The 20,963-nt window shown below is 41.7% G+C and overlaps 1 protein-coding gene across 1 annotated transcript; it reads left to right on the forward strand.

Annotated features, from left to right (window-relative positions):
- The first annotated feature begins 6,902 nt into the window (after positions 1–6,902).
- Positions 6,903–20,923, forward strand: Naa20 (N-alpha-acetyltransferase 20, NatB catalytic subunit). The gene is made up of 6 exons (XM_028881860.2): positions 6,903–7,026; positions 12,419–12,443; positions 14,836–14,926; positions 15,520–15,655; positions 19,757–19,902; positions 20,292–20,923. Exons 1-6 carry the CDS (start codon positions 6,974–6,976, stop codon positions 20,375–20,377), a joined length of 537 nt encoding a protein of 178 aa, XP_028737693.1. The 5' UTR covers positions 6,903–6,973; the 3' UTR covers positions 20,378–20,923.
- The last annotated feature ends 40 nt before the right edge of the window (positions 20,924–20,963 follow it).

Here is a 20,963-nt window from a genome sequence, read left to right on the forward strand (position 1 = left end):
GTTAAGACATCTTTTGCTGTAAATGAAGTTTATGATCTTGCTTGTGAGATTACTAGAAAATTGCCCCTTTACAGTTGGAAAGAGAAAAGCTGTACTTGGTCATATATGCTTAGGTCTTGAGAATGACTCACTGCTATTTTAACATTCTTATTTGAAGTGTCTCTGTATAAAGGCAGTATCTTCCTAGGCAACCTTTACAGCACATTTTGTTAACTGTGCTGGACTTCTTAACTTCAAGCTAGTGAGAGACTCCACCAGATTCCAAGGCAAGGAGGCTCCTTTCCATTCCACTCTCCCTTAATCTTCTTGTCCTTCCGTTCTTCCTCCTGAGTACTTGGCACAGCCTCCTGGTCTCCCTAGGGAGTCACATGTGCTGTGCCTATTCCCTGGGTCCTCCATATTTGGACAGGAAATGTGCCACTTTTCTTCTTGTTGGCTTTTTCTCCTGCACTTAACCATCGCTTTCTCCTGCCTGATAAATAAGTTTTCTGGAATCCAAAATTTTGTTGTCAGTTCCCATTAGCTCTTGGCTTCTCATCCAACCTCTTTGTCCAAAGGGGTTAGGATCTTTTAAATTTCATTCTATTTTAATTCTATGTTAAAATGTTGTTACATTCTCTCTCTCTCTCTCTCTCTCTCTCTCTCTCTCTCTCTCTCTCTCTCTCTCTCTGTGTGTGTGTGTGTGTGTGTGTTGTGTGTGTTTGTGTGTATGTGTATGAGTGTGTGCGTGTAAAAGTGTGTGGATAAGGCCAGGCATGATGACACACGCCTTTGATCCCGGCACTCAGTAGGCAGAGGCAGGTGGATCTCTGTGAGCTAGAGACCAGCCTGCTCTACATAGCAAGTTCCAGGACAGCCAGGGCTACATCTCAGAGAGAACCTATCTCAAACAAACAAACAAAAAGTGTGTGGATTTCAGAGGGAAATTTGTAGGAGTTGGTTCTCTCTACCCTGTGGGTCCCAGGGATCAAACTCAGGCAGTCAGGGTTGGAGGCATCACCTTGACTAGATAAACCACTTAGGATTTACTTATTTTTTGCTCCATTGAGGGATTAAACCTAGGAATTCCTGCATGCAGGCGCTCTACCACAATGTAACTACCACTAACTTACATTGCCCAGTGGTTTTAGGCCCTTTAAAAAAATGTTTTAAACAAAAAAACCAAGTAAGAAAACAAACAAGCAGCAACGCTCCTCCATCTTTCCTGCCTCTGCATCACCTCTTCCTTCATCTTAGTGGCATTGGGAGTTGCAGTGTGTCATGCAGTATGCTCTTTGAACCAAAGAGCTTTACTTGCAAATGTTCGCTGTGTAGTGTAGTGTGGTGTGGTGTGGTGTGGTGTGGTGTGGTGTGGTGTGGTGTAGTGTGGTGTAGTGTAGTGTGGTGTGGTGTGGTGTAGTGTAGTGTAGTGTGGTGCAGTGTAGTGTGGTGTTGGTTAGGTTCAAGGCCACTGGCTTCTCACCTCTCGGAATACTGCTGTTGTCCCGATTCATGGAGATCCTGCTGCTGTTTCTTCAGACCACTACAGCAGGGCATAGATGGGGTAGATGTTGGGGAGGACCAACTTGTTTTGGGGTGTTTTGTTTGTTTGTTTTCTTTAATTAATACTCTTATTTGTATTTATTTTATTTTTATTATTTCTTTTTACGTTTTCCTTGCGGGGAGTACTACAAGGGAGAAAAGTGGATACAGAGGGACTGGGAGATGAGTGGGATTGGGGTGCTTAATGTGAAATTCCCAAAGATTCAATTAAAAAAAAATATGTAATAAAAAAGGATAATTATTTCTTGTTAACTCCTAAGTCTAATCCACAAACATGGAATGGTTTCCATTTATTTAGAGCCTGTTCAGTATCTTTCAACAATATCTTGTACTTTTCACACTATGGTTTTCATAATTTTTCTCAAATTTGTTCTTGAGTATTTTAATTTTAGCACTTTAAAAATCTGAAAAAAAAATCTGTTTTATTTTTATTTTTGTGTGAGAGAGTAGGGAACAGATATATCTGGTCTTCTTTGATTAATTGAAAGTCATGGTCAGGTTTAATTGCAGTGGCAAATGCCTTTATATATTCTAGTTAACAAAACAGAAGAGAGATAGTTAAATTAACAGACAGGGCCAATGCTTCCATCCTGTCCAGTTATTATTTGATTTAAAAAAAATTTTTTTAAGCAATGATACCTACCCAGGCAGGTTGTTTGTCAAGCCTGTTGCCTATGTCTATTTACTTGTGTCCTCTGTGCTTCCTCATAACCAGGAGAACAAGAAAGAGAGCAGTAACAGATGGATCATCAAGACATTGGCTTGTTTTAAATGTGGACGACTGCAATGATGGATGGGAATCTAGGTCAGCACTGTTTACAGAGAGCACATGGTGTTTTGTTTCAATGAGCAGGAAAATGTTTTGTGATTAAATGTGGTAAAAAAGCTGGTCATTTTTTCCAACTAAGCAGTAAAAGGAATTACTCACTGTAAAATGATAAATCAAAAGTCCTCTGAGTCATTGCTAAGGCAAGGAAAATGTGCAGCTGTGACAGAAACTGTGTTTTCCTGGGTGTTAAAAATAAAACCAAATGCACTGAACTGGAAATCAATAAAGCATGCCCTGGAACTGCAAACGATTCTGGGGTGCTCAGGGAGTTAAATGCAGTTTATGTGTTTCAGTAAATTCCTTCAAATGGCGGCACATGTCTTAAACTCGAAGCAACGTTTAGGCCCTCAGATTTCTTTGAGCATGGGAATCTCTTCAGCTTTATTTTATTTTGTTTGCTTTTGCTGGTTTGTTTGAGACAGGTCTGACTATGTAGCCCTAGCTGACCTAGAACTCACCTTGATCCACCTGCCTCTGCCTCCTGAGTGGTGGGATTAAAGGTGTGGGCCACCATGCCTGTTGAATTTGTTTTTTTGAGATATGGTCTCACATAGTCCAGGGTGCCCTCAAGCTCTTTAAGTGGCAGAGGGATGACCTTGAACTGGTTCTCCTGCTTCCACCTCCCAAGTGCTGGAACTGTAGGTATTCACTACCACACCCAACTTTCCTTCAGTTTTAATTTGTTTTTTTTTTTCTTATGATAAATTTAAGGACAATTAAAGTAACACAATTTACTTGATACTAACATATATAATCTAAATTAATAATGAATTGTCTTCTAAATAAATCTTTCTCTCACTGCCCCTAAACTAGGCAGAGAGGTATCTAGTTATCTAGTTATGACTTATTTTTGGGTGGTAGAATTTTGAGTCATCGTTTCTTTCTTGTTTGTATATTTCCACAAGTCTATAATGTGTTAATGTGCACATAATCCTTTTATTAAAATAAGGCTGGCTTCGCTTGCCTAGCAAGCGCAAGGCCCTGGGTTCAGTCCTCAGCTCTGGGAAAAAAAAGAAAAGAAAAAAGAAAAAAAAAAAGCAGGCTTTAAAATTTAAACAAACCTTAGATATATTGACTCAAAAAAGCCAAACAAAAACCCTGAAAACCAAAACCAAACAAAAAAACTAAAACTAAAAACAAGCATGTGGGCGTGTAGGCTCAGACTGCCTTCTGCTGTAGGCTGTTCACAAGGGGACAGAGGCATGCCGATGCCCCTGCAGTGAGTTTCCTATGGTGTCTGTGGTTGAGGGCTTTTCCTCTCTTACAGTCTACATTCACAGTCTTAAATATGCGAAGTACTCCATTTCATTGGTTTTCCTTAACCAGCACTTCTATGGCTTGAAAAGGTGGCAGGTACCATTCTGCAGCCAAGCATGAGTCCTCCAAATAACCCACAGGAGGGGGAAAATTATGACCATGTTCCTTCTGTGGGCCCAGAGATTATTTGAAGATAAATGTCTGTAAATACCCTGTTGCACGAGATGGTAGCCTCTTCCCCCATAACCTACAGACCACCCTTCTTTCAGCTGTTCACCTGGCACTGGCCAAGCCTGTACCAGCCCCTTTTCAGATAGTAACTGATTGAAGGTGTTCAGCCACAAAATTGGTCTAGGGGAGAGAAGGGATGTCTCTGTCTTTTCTATGCTTTTCTCTGTGTTACTGTGCCCTGTCATCTGTTACTACTGCTCTGTAGCTACTGGGTAGTGCTTATTTGTGACTCAAAATGTCTCTGTGTTTTGTTTTTGTTTTGAGACAGAATCTCACTATGTCCATGAGGCTGCCCTCAAGCTTGCAATCCTCCTGTCCCAGCCTTCCAAGAGCTGGGTTACATATATCAGCCACCATGAGCCATCTCTCATCGGTTGCAAATTAAGTAGCCATAGTAACTATTAGCTGTGTGGGTCAAATGCTGCCTCTGTGTTAAACTCACAATGTTTAAAAAAACTAAACTAAACTACACTAAAATTTTATTCTACTTAAATACTTATAAACCTGATGGTTATAGTTCTTATAAATCAGAACTAGAAGAAAATTATGAATACCACCCAAACTTTATAATCAAATTCAAATCAACATTAGTTTATGTCAGAAAACAGTTACAAAATATTCTGAAATGACCAATTTAAACAAAAAGAATACTGGACATTCTAAGTAGTGAACTCTTCTGATTTAATTTTTATTATCTCCCACTGGTTTTTACAACTCCGTGAGATGTAGGAAAGTGATAGTAATGAAAATGATTCTTGACCTTAAAAATATGAATGCACCATGTCCTGCGCAGCGGAGAAGGGATTACTGCCCTGTGGACACTGACTCACTTTATCCCTGTCTGCACATATATTTTATTAGTTTTGAGCACCTTGGCCATTTGTTTACTCCTTTTTTATTTGTTGTTGTTTGAGACAGGGTCTTGCTATGTAACTCAGGCTGGCCTAGGAGTCAAGATTCTCCTTTAGCCCCCTAAGTCCTAGGATCACGTTCTAACATGCCTGGAGGCCTTGTGCATTTTACTTGTATTTTTTTCTTTGTATAATAATTTATCTATTTGTGAAAAAAAGCAATTTTACTTACATTCACAGACTTAAAACTTTTTTAGTTCTTGAGAATTTTATATACATATCCAGTGAAATATGATTATATATATGTATATATATACATATATATATATATATATTCATCTCCTCCCTTCAAATTCTCCCATATCTTTCCGAATGTTCCCCTCCCAATCAAATATACATTTAAATTTTTCCTTGAGTAGACTATCATATTTGTCTTACTGATTAGTTCAGACTCTCTCTCTCTCTGATTTCATCTGTTTTTCCATTTGTATAAGCATTGTAACATCAACTTTCCTCAAAAATGCCTTTTATCATTCACTTCATGGCATATTTTGTTGATAAATTGTTTCAATGATTTCCTGTGTAAGTGAATGAAGGACAGAAGTTTAACTCCTGGTGTCAAATCCTACCTCTCTACTTTAGTGGTCGATAGACACTTGAGAGTGCCGGGACCTGTCACACCCTCCTTTACACTTGTTTATTGTATTATTTATCAGGTTTAGAAACAAAGCTTGAAGCCAACTTTTGGGGGCTACCTGCTTTTTCAAACATTTGCTTTCTTCCCTGCCACACCTGGTCCGCAGGCTTGGCCAAAGAGTTTCCAAGACACCGGAGCAATTTGGGCCCCAGGAGTTAGGAATGTGAGTCCGCTGGAATTTAGATGTCTTGATCGGTGGAACTGGTTTGAGCTCTGCATCGTGTTTCTCAAGACCACCCCAACAACTGTTTAGTAAGGAGGTGAGGGGAACGAAGCTCCTCAGTCTGACAGTGTATACTCTCCTCACTCACTGGATCTATGCTGTCTGCTATGGTAGCCACTACCCACTGGGATGCTCTTGTGCTTAAAATGGAGAATGTAATTCCTAATGTTTAATATTAACTAATTTAAATTTAGACGTGAAAATAATGTTTCATTTGGTTATTTTGAAACACGTTTAGATTACTCGGATGACTCAATCATCTTTATTTAAGATATTTAAGATATATATTTAAGACAGGGTCACACGCGATACCCTTGGCTGGCCTGGAACTCACTGGTTTCCAGCTCATTTAGAGATCTGTTGGCTTCTGCCTCCCTAGAGCTGGGATTGAAGGCATGAGGCACCATTCTTTGCTTATCTGCTCTTTAATCACACAATTTAATAAAATCAGTATCGGAAACAAATATTTCCAGTCATTTCTCTCTCAGATTAAAATATTATGTAAATGAACACACCAGATTTCAAAGTCTTATTACCAAAAAAAGGTAAGCTCATTTTTTTCTTTTTTGCTACAGATAACACATTGGAATGATATTTTAGATACAATAGGTATACACCATTTTTCTTTTCTTTCTTTCTTTTTTTGACTTTTTGAGACAGGGTTTCTTTTTGTAGCCTTGGCTGTCCTGAAACTAGCTCTGTAGACCAGGCTGGCCTCTCCCTCACGAGTGCTGGGATTAAAGGTGTGCCCCACCACCACCCCACTATTAATTTTTTTTTTTTTTTTTAGACAAAGTTTCTCTGTTTAGTCTTGGCTGTCTTGCAACTCGCTCTGTAGACCAGACTGGCCTTGAACTCAGAGATCCGCCTGCCTCTGCCTCCCGAGTGCTGGGATTAAAGACGTGAGCCACCACCATTTTCATCTTTGTTTTTTTATCATTTTAATGTGGTACCAGAAAATTTAAGATCACATCCCTGGTTCATGATGGTGGTTGAGAAATGAGGCCCTGAGCCATCCTTTTTGGGACTACTTCCTGGCTAATACTGTAAAGCATCTTCGTGGTTTTGAAGCTCGTTTTTATGATTTGGCTTCCTGACCCCAGGTTCTTCCTCCTTGCTAGATCATTCTGCCTACTTTCTGGAAAAGGTCTGCAGGTTAGGGGCACCAAGGCAATTGCTGATTTCCGCCGCCAGAGAGAGCTGCGTCGCTATCCTTGTTGCCCGGCAACCTCTAGTCCGGAAGTACTTCTTTGTCCCGCCCCATGGCGGCCGCGCGCGCGAGCACTTCCGGCAGTGCGGGCGCGGGGTCGCGCTGAGCGGGCTCGGAGGCTGGCTGCGGCGCGATGACCACGCTCCGGGCCTTCACCTGCGACGACCTCTTCCGCTTCAACAACATGTGAGTGAGGCACAGGGCAGCCGCTCCCTCCGCAGCGCGGCCCGGGGTCAGCCCCGCGGGGCCGTGGGCCGGGTGGGCGCTGCGCGGGGGCGCTGGCCGGTGACCTTGGCCGAGGCTCGGCGTTCGGGGGGCGCCGGGGAGATGCCGAGCTGGGCTGGACACCCTGCGCCCGCTCCCCGACCCGGGCTCACAGCGGAGGGTGGGCCGGGAACCCGCGCCGTGCTGGTTAAATTGTATCCCAGTGAAGTAACCTTGCTGTGCTCCGGGCCCTCGCAGCAAGTTGTGGTTTGTGCTTGGTAGTTACTGTAGCTGAGCGCCCCAAAGCCGAGCGCTTTCAAATAATAATAGTAATAAAAATAAAAAAGGTGTCTCATTTTGTATTCCTGGCTTCCTGGAACTCACTGTTAGACCAGGCTGGCCTCGAACTCCCAGATCCTTCTGCCTCTGCCTTCCTAGTGCTGGGATTAAAGGAGTGTGCCACCACTATACTTGACTACATTTTATGTGTGTGTTGTCGGGGGCGGGGGGGTCCACTGTGCCCAGGAAACCCCGGTGCTGTGGTCTCTATCAATCCAAGTTTAAAAGACCTGTGATTTGCCGTTTTCCCTCTCTCGCTTTTTAAAAGAAAAAAATAATTAGTTTGGAAATTTATGTTCATTTAAAAAGCTAAACATTTCACCGTGACCTCCTCTGGACACATCACCTGGATTATTTGCTTGACGTAAATTTCATCACTTATTGTATGTAGGACAGAGCAGTGAGAACTACAGACCATGTGGTTTAGGTTTCATTTGGGAAAGAACTCTGGGATGAGATAACTGGATGAACCTTGATGAAGAAAATATGGTGAGGAGGAAGTTTGGGGGAAGGGCACAGGTGAGAAACCGGGAGTGTAAAGCAAGGGTAGCAGGTGAAACTAGTTTTAGGTACCATGTTGAGAAGTTCAGATCCAATCCTGTGCAGTTTCTATTAGGCCCAGCCTGTGTTGAATCCTCACGGCATGTAACACCTCTGGCAAGCGCTCAGGTAATAATAAGCCGTTTAATCTTCACACATGCTGTCGTGTGCTGATGTCCTTCCTCAGTTTATGGGTGAAGGATGCACACGCACAGAGCCCTTACGAGAGAGTAGGTGGAGAAAGGAATCTTATCCTAGGAGATTGACCCTGGTGGTTGTTAAATTGGTCCCATGGAGCTAGAGAGAGATGGTTCCATAGTTAAAACACTGGCTGCTCTTTCAGAGGACAGGGGTTCACTGCACATGGAGGCTCACACCTGGCTGTAATACCCGTTCCAGAGGCTCTGATGTCCTTCTCTGGCTTCCATGGGCACCCCACACACATGTAGTGCACAGACACATATGCAGGCAAAATACCACACCTATTAGATGATGAAAAGAGTTAATCCTGGCACTCAGGAGGCTAAGGCTGGAGGATCACAAGTCTGAGGTTCTTTGGTATCTACGGGTGATTGCTTCTAGTTCCCACCAGACACCAAAATCCAGTGATGTGCACCCCCTTATTACAGTGGTGTGGTATGCAAATAACCCAAGCACTTCCCATGTACTGTAAGTCACTTTTAGGTTACTTATATAATGCAATGTACATGTTTTATAAATAGTCTCAATACTGTTGTTTAGGGAATATGATGGGGGGGGGGGAGTCTATAAAGGTAGAGACACGTGGTGTTTAAGAATATTTCAGTCTGAGTTCTGAGCCGGTGAGTACATGGTGATTGATTAGAGGAGGTAGAGCAGGCAGGTAAGCCATTGAGGAGTCCTTGGCAGTGGCCTAGAAGGATGGGAGATGCTGTGTAGATGATAAAGTGCCTGAAGTATTCGGAATAGACAGGAGAATCAGTTTTGAATACTTAGGAGAAGTATGGGAATGGATAAAGTAGAAGAAAATGCACATGAACACTTTTTAAACTTTAGATTTTAGCTCACCTGGCTTGGTAACGCCTCCTCTTGTTAATGCCAACAAAGGAGCCTACTTTTCTCATTTCTGATAATAGGCCGTGTTAGGAAACAGTGAGTCACGGGTTAGGTGGTGGTGAAAGGATTGAAAGAAGCAACCAGTGCAGATCATTTCACATATGTGCTGTTGCTGGAGACACAGCAGTGAGAAGAACAGAAATCACTTGGTGTCTATGGAATTTATATTTTAGAGAACAGGTAGGTGAATAATACATAACAATAGAGGTTTTACACACACACACACACACATCTATATGTATGTATATATGCACACACAAGAAGCAGGGAATAGAAACTTTAGTGAGAAGGGATACAGCTTCTGGTATTGAAGGAAAAGGTCACTGAAAAGGGTGTCGGGGAATAGGGTGGATCGTGGATACCTGGGCTGGAGTATCTGTTTATCTGGATAGGAGGTGGTAGCCTATGCAGCTGGAGTCTAGTCAGTGCTAAAGCCTAAGAAATAGGTCTGAGAGTGTAAAGGCCTGGATCTTGGAGTCTTCTCTGACAAGTGCACTGAGATGCCCAGTGGGTCAAAAGATTGGGTTTTAAGGATCAGCACTCTGAGGATAGTTACAGTTGGCCAGGAAGCTAGATGACGATGACACCAACAATGGAAGGAATGTTTATAAAAAATGAAAACAAAACTCTACACTGTCCCCTCAGAGTGCCAAATGCTAGAGTAAGTGAGACTGATAGGCCAAACCAGGTGGGAGGAAATCTGGGGTGGGGTTCCAGAAGCCAGCTAACAAGAGGACTCCAAGTAGAGTGGTGGTGGCTGAATCTGTGCCACATCTGTACACTCCTTTCAGGGAGAGGCAGACCTGCACATACAGGAGGGGAAGAGTTGAGGGAGGTGTCCTGAATGGTGAGGAGGGTGCGGTCGGCCAGCCTGTGTAATGGCAGAAGAGAAGCAGCATCTGGGTGCAGGTGCTTTTAGGTGGGTGAGGTCAGCCTTAGGCCTTTGGCAGTTTCCTTATGATTTATTGCATTTGTGTGGAAGGAGGTGAGGAAGGGCAGCCTGTTGGAGAGTTGAGGTAAGCCAAAGATGGGAAGTAGTTGAGAAGTGGAGGGTACGGACTCCACAGGGCAGGGCCACAGCACCCAGAGGTCCTCAGGATTAGTTCATGACTTCCGTCAAGTCAAAGCTGTTCTCTCTCACAGTGCTAAGAAGGTGGTTTTGTAGGCATCCAGTCTCTTCAATAGCAAGCATTACAAGCACTAGAGGAGTCAACTGTTTTTCTTTTCAGTCAGACACTGAAAAACTACAATGCCACTGTCACTTGTTTTTTGTTTACATCACTAGATTTCTTGGTAAAATTATTCATGTCAACATGTATTTATTTTTAAATGAAGAACTTAAAATTGGGAATATTTATATAGCCCGTATAGCTTAAGGTTTTTATTGCTGTAATAAATACAGACCACAGATATACTGGGTCAGTCAACTGAGGGAAGCCGAGGCAGGAACCTGGAGGCAGGAAGTGAAGCAGAACCCATGTAGGAGTGCTGGTTGCCGCCGCCTTCCCTGGCTTGCTCAGTTTGCTTTCTTAGACACACTAGAATGACCTGCCCAGGGATGGCACCACCCACAGTGGACTGGGCCCTCCCACATCAGCCATTCATTGGTCAAGAAGAAAATGCCTCATAGACTTGTCTACAGACCATTTTTGTGGAGGCACTTTCTCAAATGAGATTGCCTCTTGCCAGATGTCTAGGTTTAGATTGACAAAAAACCAACCAGTACACTTTATAAATACACTAGGGTTGTTTTAAGTGTAACGTGGGTTTTTGCATGGACTAAACACAAAATTTCCAGTTACTTTGCATTAAGGAACGAAATAAAAGCACTTCCCCTTGGTGTCATTTAAGCAAGAGCAAGTCCAGAGTTGAAGCCTCTAGTGAATGCTCCCTGTGTCCCCCATCCTCTGTCTGTTGCATGAGTCTTCATCTCTGCCTGCCTGAAGGCTGTCTTGTGAACCTGTCCCTGTGTTCTGCTTCTGTCCCTCACAAAGGGCTTCACTCTGTCTTTATGGAACAGCACAGAAAACATCACATGGGGAAAGAGTGGGATACTTTACAGAAATCTGTAACAGATTTTACAAGGGATTCCATCTCCTCCTCCAACTGATCCTAACTGACCAAGACAACAAACAGCATCACACATATCATTGTTTATCAGCCAGTATCCAAACACTGTATTTGACCTTTGTGGAGGATATTCATTTTAGGGGACTGCTTCAACCTCTGTGTCTGCTGCTTCCTGCAAGTGATGCACATGCATTGTTCTCGGTCAGGGGCATGAAAGAGTATGTAACTTAAGGTTACAGCTATGTATTAGGTTCTAAAAATTGATTACATGGGTGATCCAAGGCAAGTAAGGTTGATTGTTACATTGTTCTTTTAAAGGCAGGTTAAACAAACAGGATGAGTATACATACAGTAGGCTAACAGTCAAGTGATTTCAAGTGTGTTAACAGCTCTGGCCTGGAGGTCCGGCAAAAGTTCCATTCTCTTAGGATGTAAGAGATATTTTCATAATACTCCACCGGCACAGGTTTTGAAACTCAAAAGGTTGAGAATCGTTGGACTAGAGGAATGTCTACCTGATGTCCTTCAGAGTTCAAAGATTGACAAGAAAGGGAAATAGTTGAAATAGCTGCTTTTGAGCCTGTCAAAAGACTGAATAGGAAAGTGAAGGGTGAGAGATGGTTGGAGGTGTTTTCAAGAATGCTCAGTTTGGGGTTGTGTGATGGGACATGTTGGGTAGTTGCTACCAGCACCCGGGCTTGGTTAACAGGAGGAAGCAGGATGAAAGTCCAGTGAAATTGGGTTGAAAGTGCACGGGGTCAGTGAGGATTTGTAGTAGTGGGGAAAAGTGAAGGTGGGAAGTACTCATTGAGAAGGGTCAAGTGTAAGGAAGGCCCAGAGGTAGAGGTAGGCGGGGTGGCGCAGTAGGGAGCAGGGGAGTTGACTGGCTGTAGTAGGAGACATGTGCCTAACTGGTCCTCATGTCGACAGAAGTGCAAGAGTGTGGAGTTTGCTGTAGTTCTGCTGGTAAAGCAGCAGTTCAATGAAGATGTACAGATCCCTTTACTGGGGCCACATGTGGCTACTGGGTCATTTAAATCATTTTCATTGGTTCTCAGGTTGGTTTCAGAGTTGTAGAAGAAACACATTTTGTTTTTTGTTTGTTTGGTTTTTGAGACAGGGTGTAATCCTGGCTGTCCTGGAACTCTCTCTGTAGACCAGGCTGGCAGAGAGCGGCTTGTCTCTGTTCCCATGAGTGCTGGGGTCAAAGGTGTGTGCCACCACACCCAGCCCATGTTTTGTTTTGATTAACATAATCTCTGTAGTTTTCACAAGTTTACTTAAATTAAATTCAGGAATTCTTATTCTTGCCATTTCTTGTTTCTTTCAGTAACTTGGATCCACTTACAGAAACTGTATCCTTTTGTGAGAAAAAAGTAAAACTAAGGATTATTTATGAAGAAAAAGAAAATTGGAGAAACAGAAGGAAAAAACAGATGAGTAATGAAAAAGGTTGAACAGCATAAGCAACATTGGAAGTGATCACAAAAATGAGAGTGGAGTGGCCTTGGGCTTGCCCACACACTGTTAACACAATGACTTTGTATGAATCAGGACTACCGTAGCTCTGCTGCTCCCCTTGGCCAGCCACAGTAAACCTGGCTGTACACAGCAGTAACACAACAGTGACTGGGGGCCTCCGTCTGCTGTGAACCAAGTCTAGAGGGGTGGGTGGCTCAGGTACACCTACTCCGTGATGTCTCCAGCAGCCATGCTCAGGAGCACCTGGGTCTTTGAGTCTAGATAGCTTCCAGAACACACCTTTGTATCTGTGTTTCTGGCTGTGCAGTCAGCAGAAGGGAGGTGATCTCTTTGGGAAGCACTACACAGCCTCTGTCACTGCCCAGTTACTTGTCTCCTGATGTGTTGCTGAAGTGAATAAAGGATTCTGGTAATAGCAGTTTCTCTCATCTCAGTAGAAAATGAGCAAAAAGTGTGGTAAATAAATTAGGGTATTCTTGATTCCACTGCAGTAACAGATTGGTGGCTTACAACACAAACAGGATTTCTAGACCATGTTCCACTGACTACTGCTAGTAGGTTGGGCAATTAACTGGTAGCTTACAAGGGCAGAGGAGGCTAATGAAGAGTTAACTCAGTCTCACCAGTCAAAAGACAAAGTAAAATCATGTGAGCACCCAGTTTAATGTATCAGATCATCCAGAATTGTAAAAGGTTGTTTTTTTTTTTCCAAATTAGAAATGACCCAGGTGTCCCCTGGCAGAGGGAGGGGTATGTAAGCTGTGTTCCCATGCAAAGGAATGCTGTGCAGCAACACAGTTAACAAGTACAAGCACCAAGAGGCCACATCAGGAATGGTGTAGAAAAAGCAGAAAGGCTCAAAGTATTGAATGGTCTATCTAGGTTTTTGAAGAATTGTGTATCATGAAAACTTCCATTGTATAGTAAAATAGGGAAAATAGTAGACTGCAAGTCAACTTACTTTGAACGTATAAGCGTTAGTGTTTATGTAGGGAGTGGGGATATTTATGGGAGATCTCTGGGTTTCTCCATCAAGCAGAAGAGAGATGGTTGTAGTGTCAGTTGCTGGATGGCAGGAAGACCAGCTGGCTTGCCCTGTTGAGTTCTGGAAGAAATGACTTTAGAGGAGAGTTTGAAGACTAACCCTGAGGAGGTCTTTTTGGGAACTTCTTAGTAAAAGTGTATTATTAATAAGGTCGTCTTATTAATTGCACCAGGAAGCTGACACCAAGGTGAAGCAAACACAGTAGTGGATCATAGCAGTAAGGACCCCCAGGTTGAAGAGTAACTATTCACTTACCCTTTCCAAGCCATAGGGTCTTGCTCTCTGTCCCAGGCTGGCTTGAACTAGAGATGCTTCTGCTGTCGTGCTGGGGTTACAGGCACAGGCCAGGCCAGGCAGGCATTTCCTTTCAACATAACTGATTCCTTAATACATTTAATAGTGGCATAGCAGCAGTCAAAGTAGAAACCAGCTATTGATTTTCCAGTGCAATCCAGGAAATAAAAATGTGCTGAGCAGCTATGTGCCAAGTAGTTGAGTGAATCTGAGAGAAACTCAATTTCCAGTCACAGGGGAGGCGGAATAAGAAGTGATCTCAGATGGTGAATGGTATACATAGCCTTAGGTAACAATCTGATCGGCATGGAGGTATACTGCATATTAGATTCTGCTTTTTACTAGATGGTACCATATCCATGCTGCATTTCCAGGCAGTTTTGCTAAAGATTAGTGTTAATGTAAATATTCCATTTCATAGTATATTTAGAGAAATTACAATGTTCTAAGCAGACAATAAAATGACAATGCTTTCTTTTTCATGTGTGTGTGGAGAGTGTATGTAGATGCTAGAGGTTGATGTCAGCTGTCTTTCTTAATCACTCTCTACTTTATTTACACACCCTCCCCGAGTGCTGGCATTCCAAGCAGGTAGCCATGCCCATCCAGCTTTTATGTGGGAGATAGGTATCTGAGCTCCAGTCCTTATGCAGCAAGCACTTGATCTACCAAGCCACCTCTTCATTTTTTGTTTTGTTACTCTACAGAGCCCTGGCTGTCCTGGAACTCACTATATAGACCAGGCTGGCTTCAGACTCAGAGATCCCAATGCCTCTCTCTGCCTCCTGAGTGCTGGGATTAAAGGCACACACTACCATACCTGGCTATCTGATAATATATTTTTAAATGAACCCCCCTCCTACACACACCCTAAAATATCCTGTAATGAAGAACCTTTTGCTGCTCATATTCCTTAACAGGTCTAGTATGGGATTCCTTTTTACTTACAGTACCTTGCCCACTGGCCAGAGTATTTCATCGTTGCAGAGGCACCTGGCGGAGAACTAATGGGTTATAGTAAGTACAGTACCACTAGTACTTTTTTTTGGGTGAGTAGAGATTTTAATACAGGTTTCAGTCTGCTTTACTCTATAGATTTTGAAGCAAACCGTGAAGGATGGGATTTTATGTTCTGATCACTTACCAACACTTTACCACATCTCTGTGTCCAGCCTTGTGCTAGGCCAAGAGCTCCAGCAGTGAACCTAACAAACATGATTTAAGTCTTTTTGGATCTTTCATTCCATGTTAGATTCCTATAGTTTGCTTGGTATATAATGCAGCGATTAAAGCATATGCACTTAACTAATTTCTAAAGAAAACTTGAGCTATGAATTGCTATGATTATATATACATTGTGAATGTAACTTCAAATGTGGCTTATTCAGACAAAAAGTATCCTTAGTTGTCTTTCTTGGTTTTTAGTTTATCATTTTTAAATATTTGAAGTCTGACTTTAGATGTAAGTATAGAATATTTGCAAGTGGAGTTTCAAATCAAAGTATTAGAACTTTGGTACATTCTTATTATAAAAGATGAATGACAAACAGTAATTCTACATTTATGTGCAAACTAGTGTATTAATTACTGATGCAATTCTCTGTTGGCAGTTATGGGCAAAGCAGAAGGCTCAGTAGCTAGGGAAGAGTGGCATGGACACGTTACAGCTCTGTCTGTCGCCCCTGAATTCCGCCGTCTTGGTTTGGCTGCTAAACTCATGGAGTTACTAGAGGAGATTTCAGAAAGGTGAGAGCCATTTTTCAAATACACCTAGTGATTTATGAACCCTGTTTTGCTGTTGAATATCTGAAGGGTGTTTTCATCTTGTGAGTGTGTGGAACTGACTCAGTAATTTCATTTTCAGCTTGTAGTAGTTCCTACAGTTCTGTTAGATTCGTAGTGGTATCGTTGCTGCTCCTTTGCTGTTGAGGAAAACTAACACAGTGTGACCGGCTGTGGACCTCTGATCTAGCTGATGGGTTGGAATCAAACATGACCAACCTTTCAAGGAAGGTCTTTGGTGATCTTGACACTATGGGAGATGTCTCTAGGCGTAAAGTAGTTCAGTTTTAAGTTCGTTTCTGTTCTAACAGCTAGTAGCCATTTATAGAAAAAGAAATAAAATGCTAAGTCCTTTATTTTTAACTATGGCCATCCACTAATGAAGAAGTATACTATTGAGCACTGAATGACTTCTTAAACCCTGAAACACATGCAACATAACCCATTTCCACTGGTTTTCATGTAAGTACTAGTTTAATCATAGCAAGTGTTAGAAGCCCATTTCATAAAAATTCTGTCATCAAAAGGAAATGTAGCAGTAATGGGTGTGTAGAATTTTGATGTTTTCCCTCAACATCTAAAATAGCCTGTGGCCAGAGCTAAGCACACCTGGCAACAGAATAGTTTTGCTGAAAAAGAAGGTTTTGTTTGTTTGTTTGTCTGGTTTTTTTTTGCGGGGTGGGGGGTGGGGTGGGGTGGGGGGTGGTTTTGAGACAGGGTTTCTCTGTGTAGTTTTGGTGCCTGTCCTGGATCTCGCTCTGTAGACCAGACTGGCCTCGAACTCAGAGATCCACCTGGCTCTGCCTCCTGAGTACTGGGATTAAAGGTGTGCACCACCACTGCCTGGCTTTTTTTTTTTTTTTTAAAAAGAACATATGCAGTGTTCTGCCTGCAGGCCAGAAGAGGCCGCCAGTTCTCATTACAGATGGTTGTGAGCCACCATGTGGTTACTGGGAATTGAACTCAGGACCTCTGTAAGAACAGCCATCTCTCCAGCCTTTGTGATGTTCTGAAAGTTCTCCCTGGACTGAATATTAGGAGGAAGATGGAACACACACATTTATTAATGATGTTACTATATGATAGACAGGCAAAGAGGAAATGGGTTCTGACGAGCTGTAACCTTAGCATATGTATTTATGGATTTTATTAATAGGTCTTATATTCTGTCTGTTTAGGTAAGAAAATTACTAATCTGTCTTCCTTTTCAATTTCTGAGACTTCATTATTTTGTGTGAAGTATACACACATAAGCATTATTTTCATGTCTTTTGGATGCACGTTAAATCGTGTAGAAAATAATACTCATATAGGAGTAAAGAATAAAAATCCATTTAAAAGAGAAAGTAAGTAGCAATGAATGACTAATGACTGCAGTGCCATGGCTACGGATGCAGCTCAGTAGTCAAGTACAAGACCCTGGGCTCCATCCCCAGCGGTACCAAAAAGAAAAATAATGCATATTCCGTTTATAGGACATATATGTAAGATTATAAAGATTGAAAATAAAATACTAAATTATCTTACAAAGTATAGCCAAAAGGCAGTTGATTTCTTCATATTTTAAGGGGCCACTGCATACAGATAAAGGACTTAGCTGGGAATCTGGCATGATACAAGCCTGAGGGCCAGAGTTCAGATCCCCAGAACCTATGTGAAAAGCTCAACATGGCTTGGCTCAGTTGCTCATAAGGTAAGATAGAAGTTAGAGACAAGAATCCCCAGAAGCCCAGTTGATGTACACAGTGGAGAACAGGCGAGGCAGGAAGACAAATCCATGGTGGTTCTCTGACTGCTACACGTGCACCATGGCATGCTCACACTCAAAGATTTTTCAAAATTTTAATCCAAGTGTAACAATGTTATATATCCTGGAAACTACAAAAAAAAAAAAAATGGATAAATTGTTACAGAGAGCTGAACCTGCCTCTCTGTAAAAACTGTCAGGTGGCAGGAAAGTCAAGTAGGGTACAGAACATAGGTCAGCAAACCTTTTCCAGGGCAGAGGGGGCAGACTGCAGCCACACAGATCTGTTACATAAATTTGCTATCTAGGCAAACAGTTTAAAAGCAATTCTTAGCATGAGGGTGGTACAAAAGGAAATAGTTTGCAAGTCAACCCTATCTTAAGAGTAGCTAGACTTTTTCTACAACAAAAGCCATGTCAGATTTCCAGGCCAGGAATCCTATCACGCAGGAGGATTGCTGTGAATCCAAGGCCAGTTTGGGCTATCCACCTTGGTTCAGTAAAAAGACTGAACAAAGTGTGGTGTGTGTGTGTGTAGGGAGTCACTTAAAATAAGGTCAGTTTTAGAAAAGCAAAACCAGTCTTTAGGCTAAGATACCCTTGCCAATGTAAGGACGGAGATCTGAGGAAATGTCACCAGCGTGCACAAGCTGCAGAAAAACTGCTGGTAGATAGCTTCAGAGTCAAAAGAATACACCAGGAGCCAAGGTGTTTGACTGATTATTCATTAGCTATAGTGTAGAAAACTAACTAGAAAACAGGTGAGGAGAGTATCTTAACCTGAGAAAAGTTTGTACAAAACCTTGTAGAGTGTTTAATGACAGTCTGCAGCCTGTCAGTCAAAGGGGACAAAGGTCAGTCAGCCCCTCTTCAAAATTGACTGGAAATCCACATAGCAAAGGAAAGTAAGAAAAAATGGAAAAGGACTGAGAGGCAAGCATTCTATCTGCGATAGCAGTTTTGTTAAGTACTTAGAATTAATTAAAAACAATAGATTTTAATATACCAACAGTAAAACCTAGAAAGAGGTGAGGTGTCATTAAAATTGGCATCAAAGCATTAATATGCTTGAGAAAAATCTAAGCAAAACCGTGTGAGAGTACTCTTAACATTTATAGTAGTGGACCTAGATGGAAAGAAAGTACTGTGAGTTTTGGGACCAGCCTTATGGCCAAAGTAATTATAGCCAGAATCCTACTGGGGGCGGGGGTGTTAAGATATAAACAGGGGAAAAAGAAACAGCAACAAAAATATGACAAAATACTCTTGAACAGTGGGTAGATTTGCCCTATCAGGTCAGGTCGAATGTGTAGTATAGACTTGGTGCTGGAGCAGCTATGAATAAAGAAAGCGAATCTTGGCATACCTGAGGCTGCATTGTAGATCAGAATGGAAAGGTAGATTTTTTTTTTGGTAAAGATGATGAGACAAGTGGATGGGCAAAATGTCTCCCTGGTTACTTCTTTATTACATACACATTGTAGATTTATTAAAAACATGGATGTGGAAAGGAACTTTGAGTATAACATGGAAAGTGTCTCTATGACCTCAGTGTAGAGAATTCAAGCAGGCTGTAAACAGTGCTAGCCATACAGGGAAGGCTCATTACTCCACATTTAACTAAGTGGAGTAGAAAGTTTGCAGAAAACCCAAAACATTGTAGAATATTCAGCACACAAGGGAATATAGTGACTAGGAAAAAATAGAAAGGTCACTAAGTGCTGTACAAAAGGAGACAACTTAAGTGGTCAATAGGCATAATCATCTCAGTAGTTAACTCTGAGTTCGAGGCCGTCCTGGGCTGCCGAGTGAGTTCCAGGAAAGGCACAAAGCTACACAGAGAAACCCTGTCTTGAAAAACCAAAAAAAAAAAAAAAAAAAAAAAAAAAAAAAAAAAAGAAAGAAAGAAAAGAAAAAGAAACCATGTCTCATGTACTAGGTACAAACAGGTTAGAATCTAATCAAGCTTACAGTGTACATACACCAGTAACACAGCAATGATATCCCTAATAAGACATTGTATCAGGAGATGTTCAACAAAAGTATATCCATAACTAATAGAAGAGCTATACTTGGGTCATTTGTTATAAAAGATGTCAGCTGCAAGGTTATTACCATTAGTCAATAATAATAATTTGATGTCATTTTGTAGCCTAGGCTGGCCTTGAGCCCACAGTTCTCAGCTCAGTCCCAACTGCTAGGATTACAGGCATGAGTCCTAATGCCCGTCACAAGTATTTTTAAAGATCTATGCCAGTTACTGCCTAGAGTTCTTAACAGTTTTAACATTTTCTCTTCTTTTTTTTTTTTTTTTAAAGAAAAGGTGGATTTTTTGTTGATCTCTTCGTAAGAGTGTCCAATCAAGTTGCAGTCAACATGTACAAGCAGCTGGGTTACAGTGTCTACAGGACAGTCATCGAGTACTACTCAGCCAGCAACGGGGAGCCTGACGAGGATGCCTATGGTAAGCAAGCTCCATGCCATGGCAGTAACTTTCCAAGAGAAAGTCAAAATAGTTATTTCCCTCACGGGCCTAAATACTCATTTTAATAAATCCAAAAGAATCACGTTTATGAACTTAGTAATAGTTAACCACTGGTTGGTTAGTCTAAATTAATTTCTATAAATGATCATTTTGTGGTAAAGATGTGGTAAAGAACGTTCCTATTGGTTGACTCGGAGGTGGGGTTTGGTTAGTACCTGCGTACTTGCAGTTGGGAGTCTCCTAAGTACATACCACTTAGGTAGGATTGCAAGGAGGGCACAAAACCTGATGGGAACCTAACCCATACACTCCAGTTGATTCTAAAAGTTCGGTATTGGTTGCTTACATTAATCTTTGCTTCTTAACAGATATGAGGAAAGCACTTTCCAGAGACACCGAGAAGAAATCCATCATACCGTTACCTCATCCTGTGAGGCCTGAGGACATTGAATAACCATAGGCAGTGGTTCTTAGGCAGGCGTTCCAGACAAGTTTGTGGACATAATTATTTTCATAGGATGATCTTGGAGCTCTATTAGGAGGAAACTGATCATTTAGGTCTTAAAGACTTTATGAAAATACAGGCTATAAACTTCAAATCTCATCGTTCCAATGAGCAATAGCATACATGTTCAAACTGTTTGCCATAGTAAAATTCAATCAAGGCAGCTAAGTCAGAAGGACACGTTCCTCTCTCATGGTTGACAGTATGCAGTACATGCCAAGGAAAGACTCCCTCCATCCTCCTAACTCCTGTGCCTGAGAACCACTGCTGCACATATATAAATATATATATATATTTTATTTTGTATTGAACTGTTAATTGAAGCTTTAAAAGCATATATGAAATGTATAAATCTGAGATGTATAGTAAAATACATTGTTGACTATGAATGTTTTCTGAAGTTTGTTGTCTTTTAATCATGATTATGGAGGGTTATTGTTTAGGATATGGTGCCTCTCTCTGTTTTGACTTTTATATAAAACATTTTTTAATGCACATCTGAAATCATCCCTGTCTGGCATACTTAAGCTTCCTT

This window comes from Peromyscus leucopus, chromosome 4, assembly GCF_004664715.2.
Source record: "Peromyscus leucopus breed LL Stock chromosome 4, UCI_PerLeu_2.1, whole genome shotgun sequence".
Classification (NCBI taxonomy): domain Eukaryota; kingdom Metazoa; phylum Chordata; class Mammalia; order Rodentia; family Cricetidae; genus Peromyscus; species Peromyscus leucopus.

Excerpts from the sequence above, each read along its gene's own strand:
- Naa20 (XM_028881860.2), top strand. The coding sequence starts at position 6,974 with ATGACCACGCTCCGGGCCTTCACCTGCGACGACCTCTTCCGCTTCAAC. Across the intron at positions 7,027-12,418 it reads CTCTTCCGCTTCAACAACAT|TAACTTGGATCCACTTACAG; the intron begins GTGAGTGAGGCA and ends TGTTTCTTTCAG. Across the intron at positions 15,656-19,756 it reads CTAGAGGAGATTTCAGAAAG|AAAAGGTGGATTTTTTGTTG; the intron begins GTGAGAGCCATT and ends TTTTTTTTAAAG.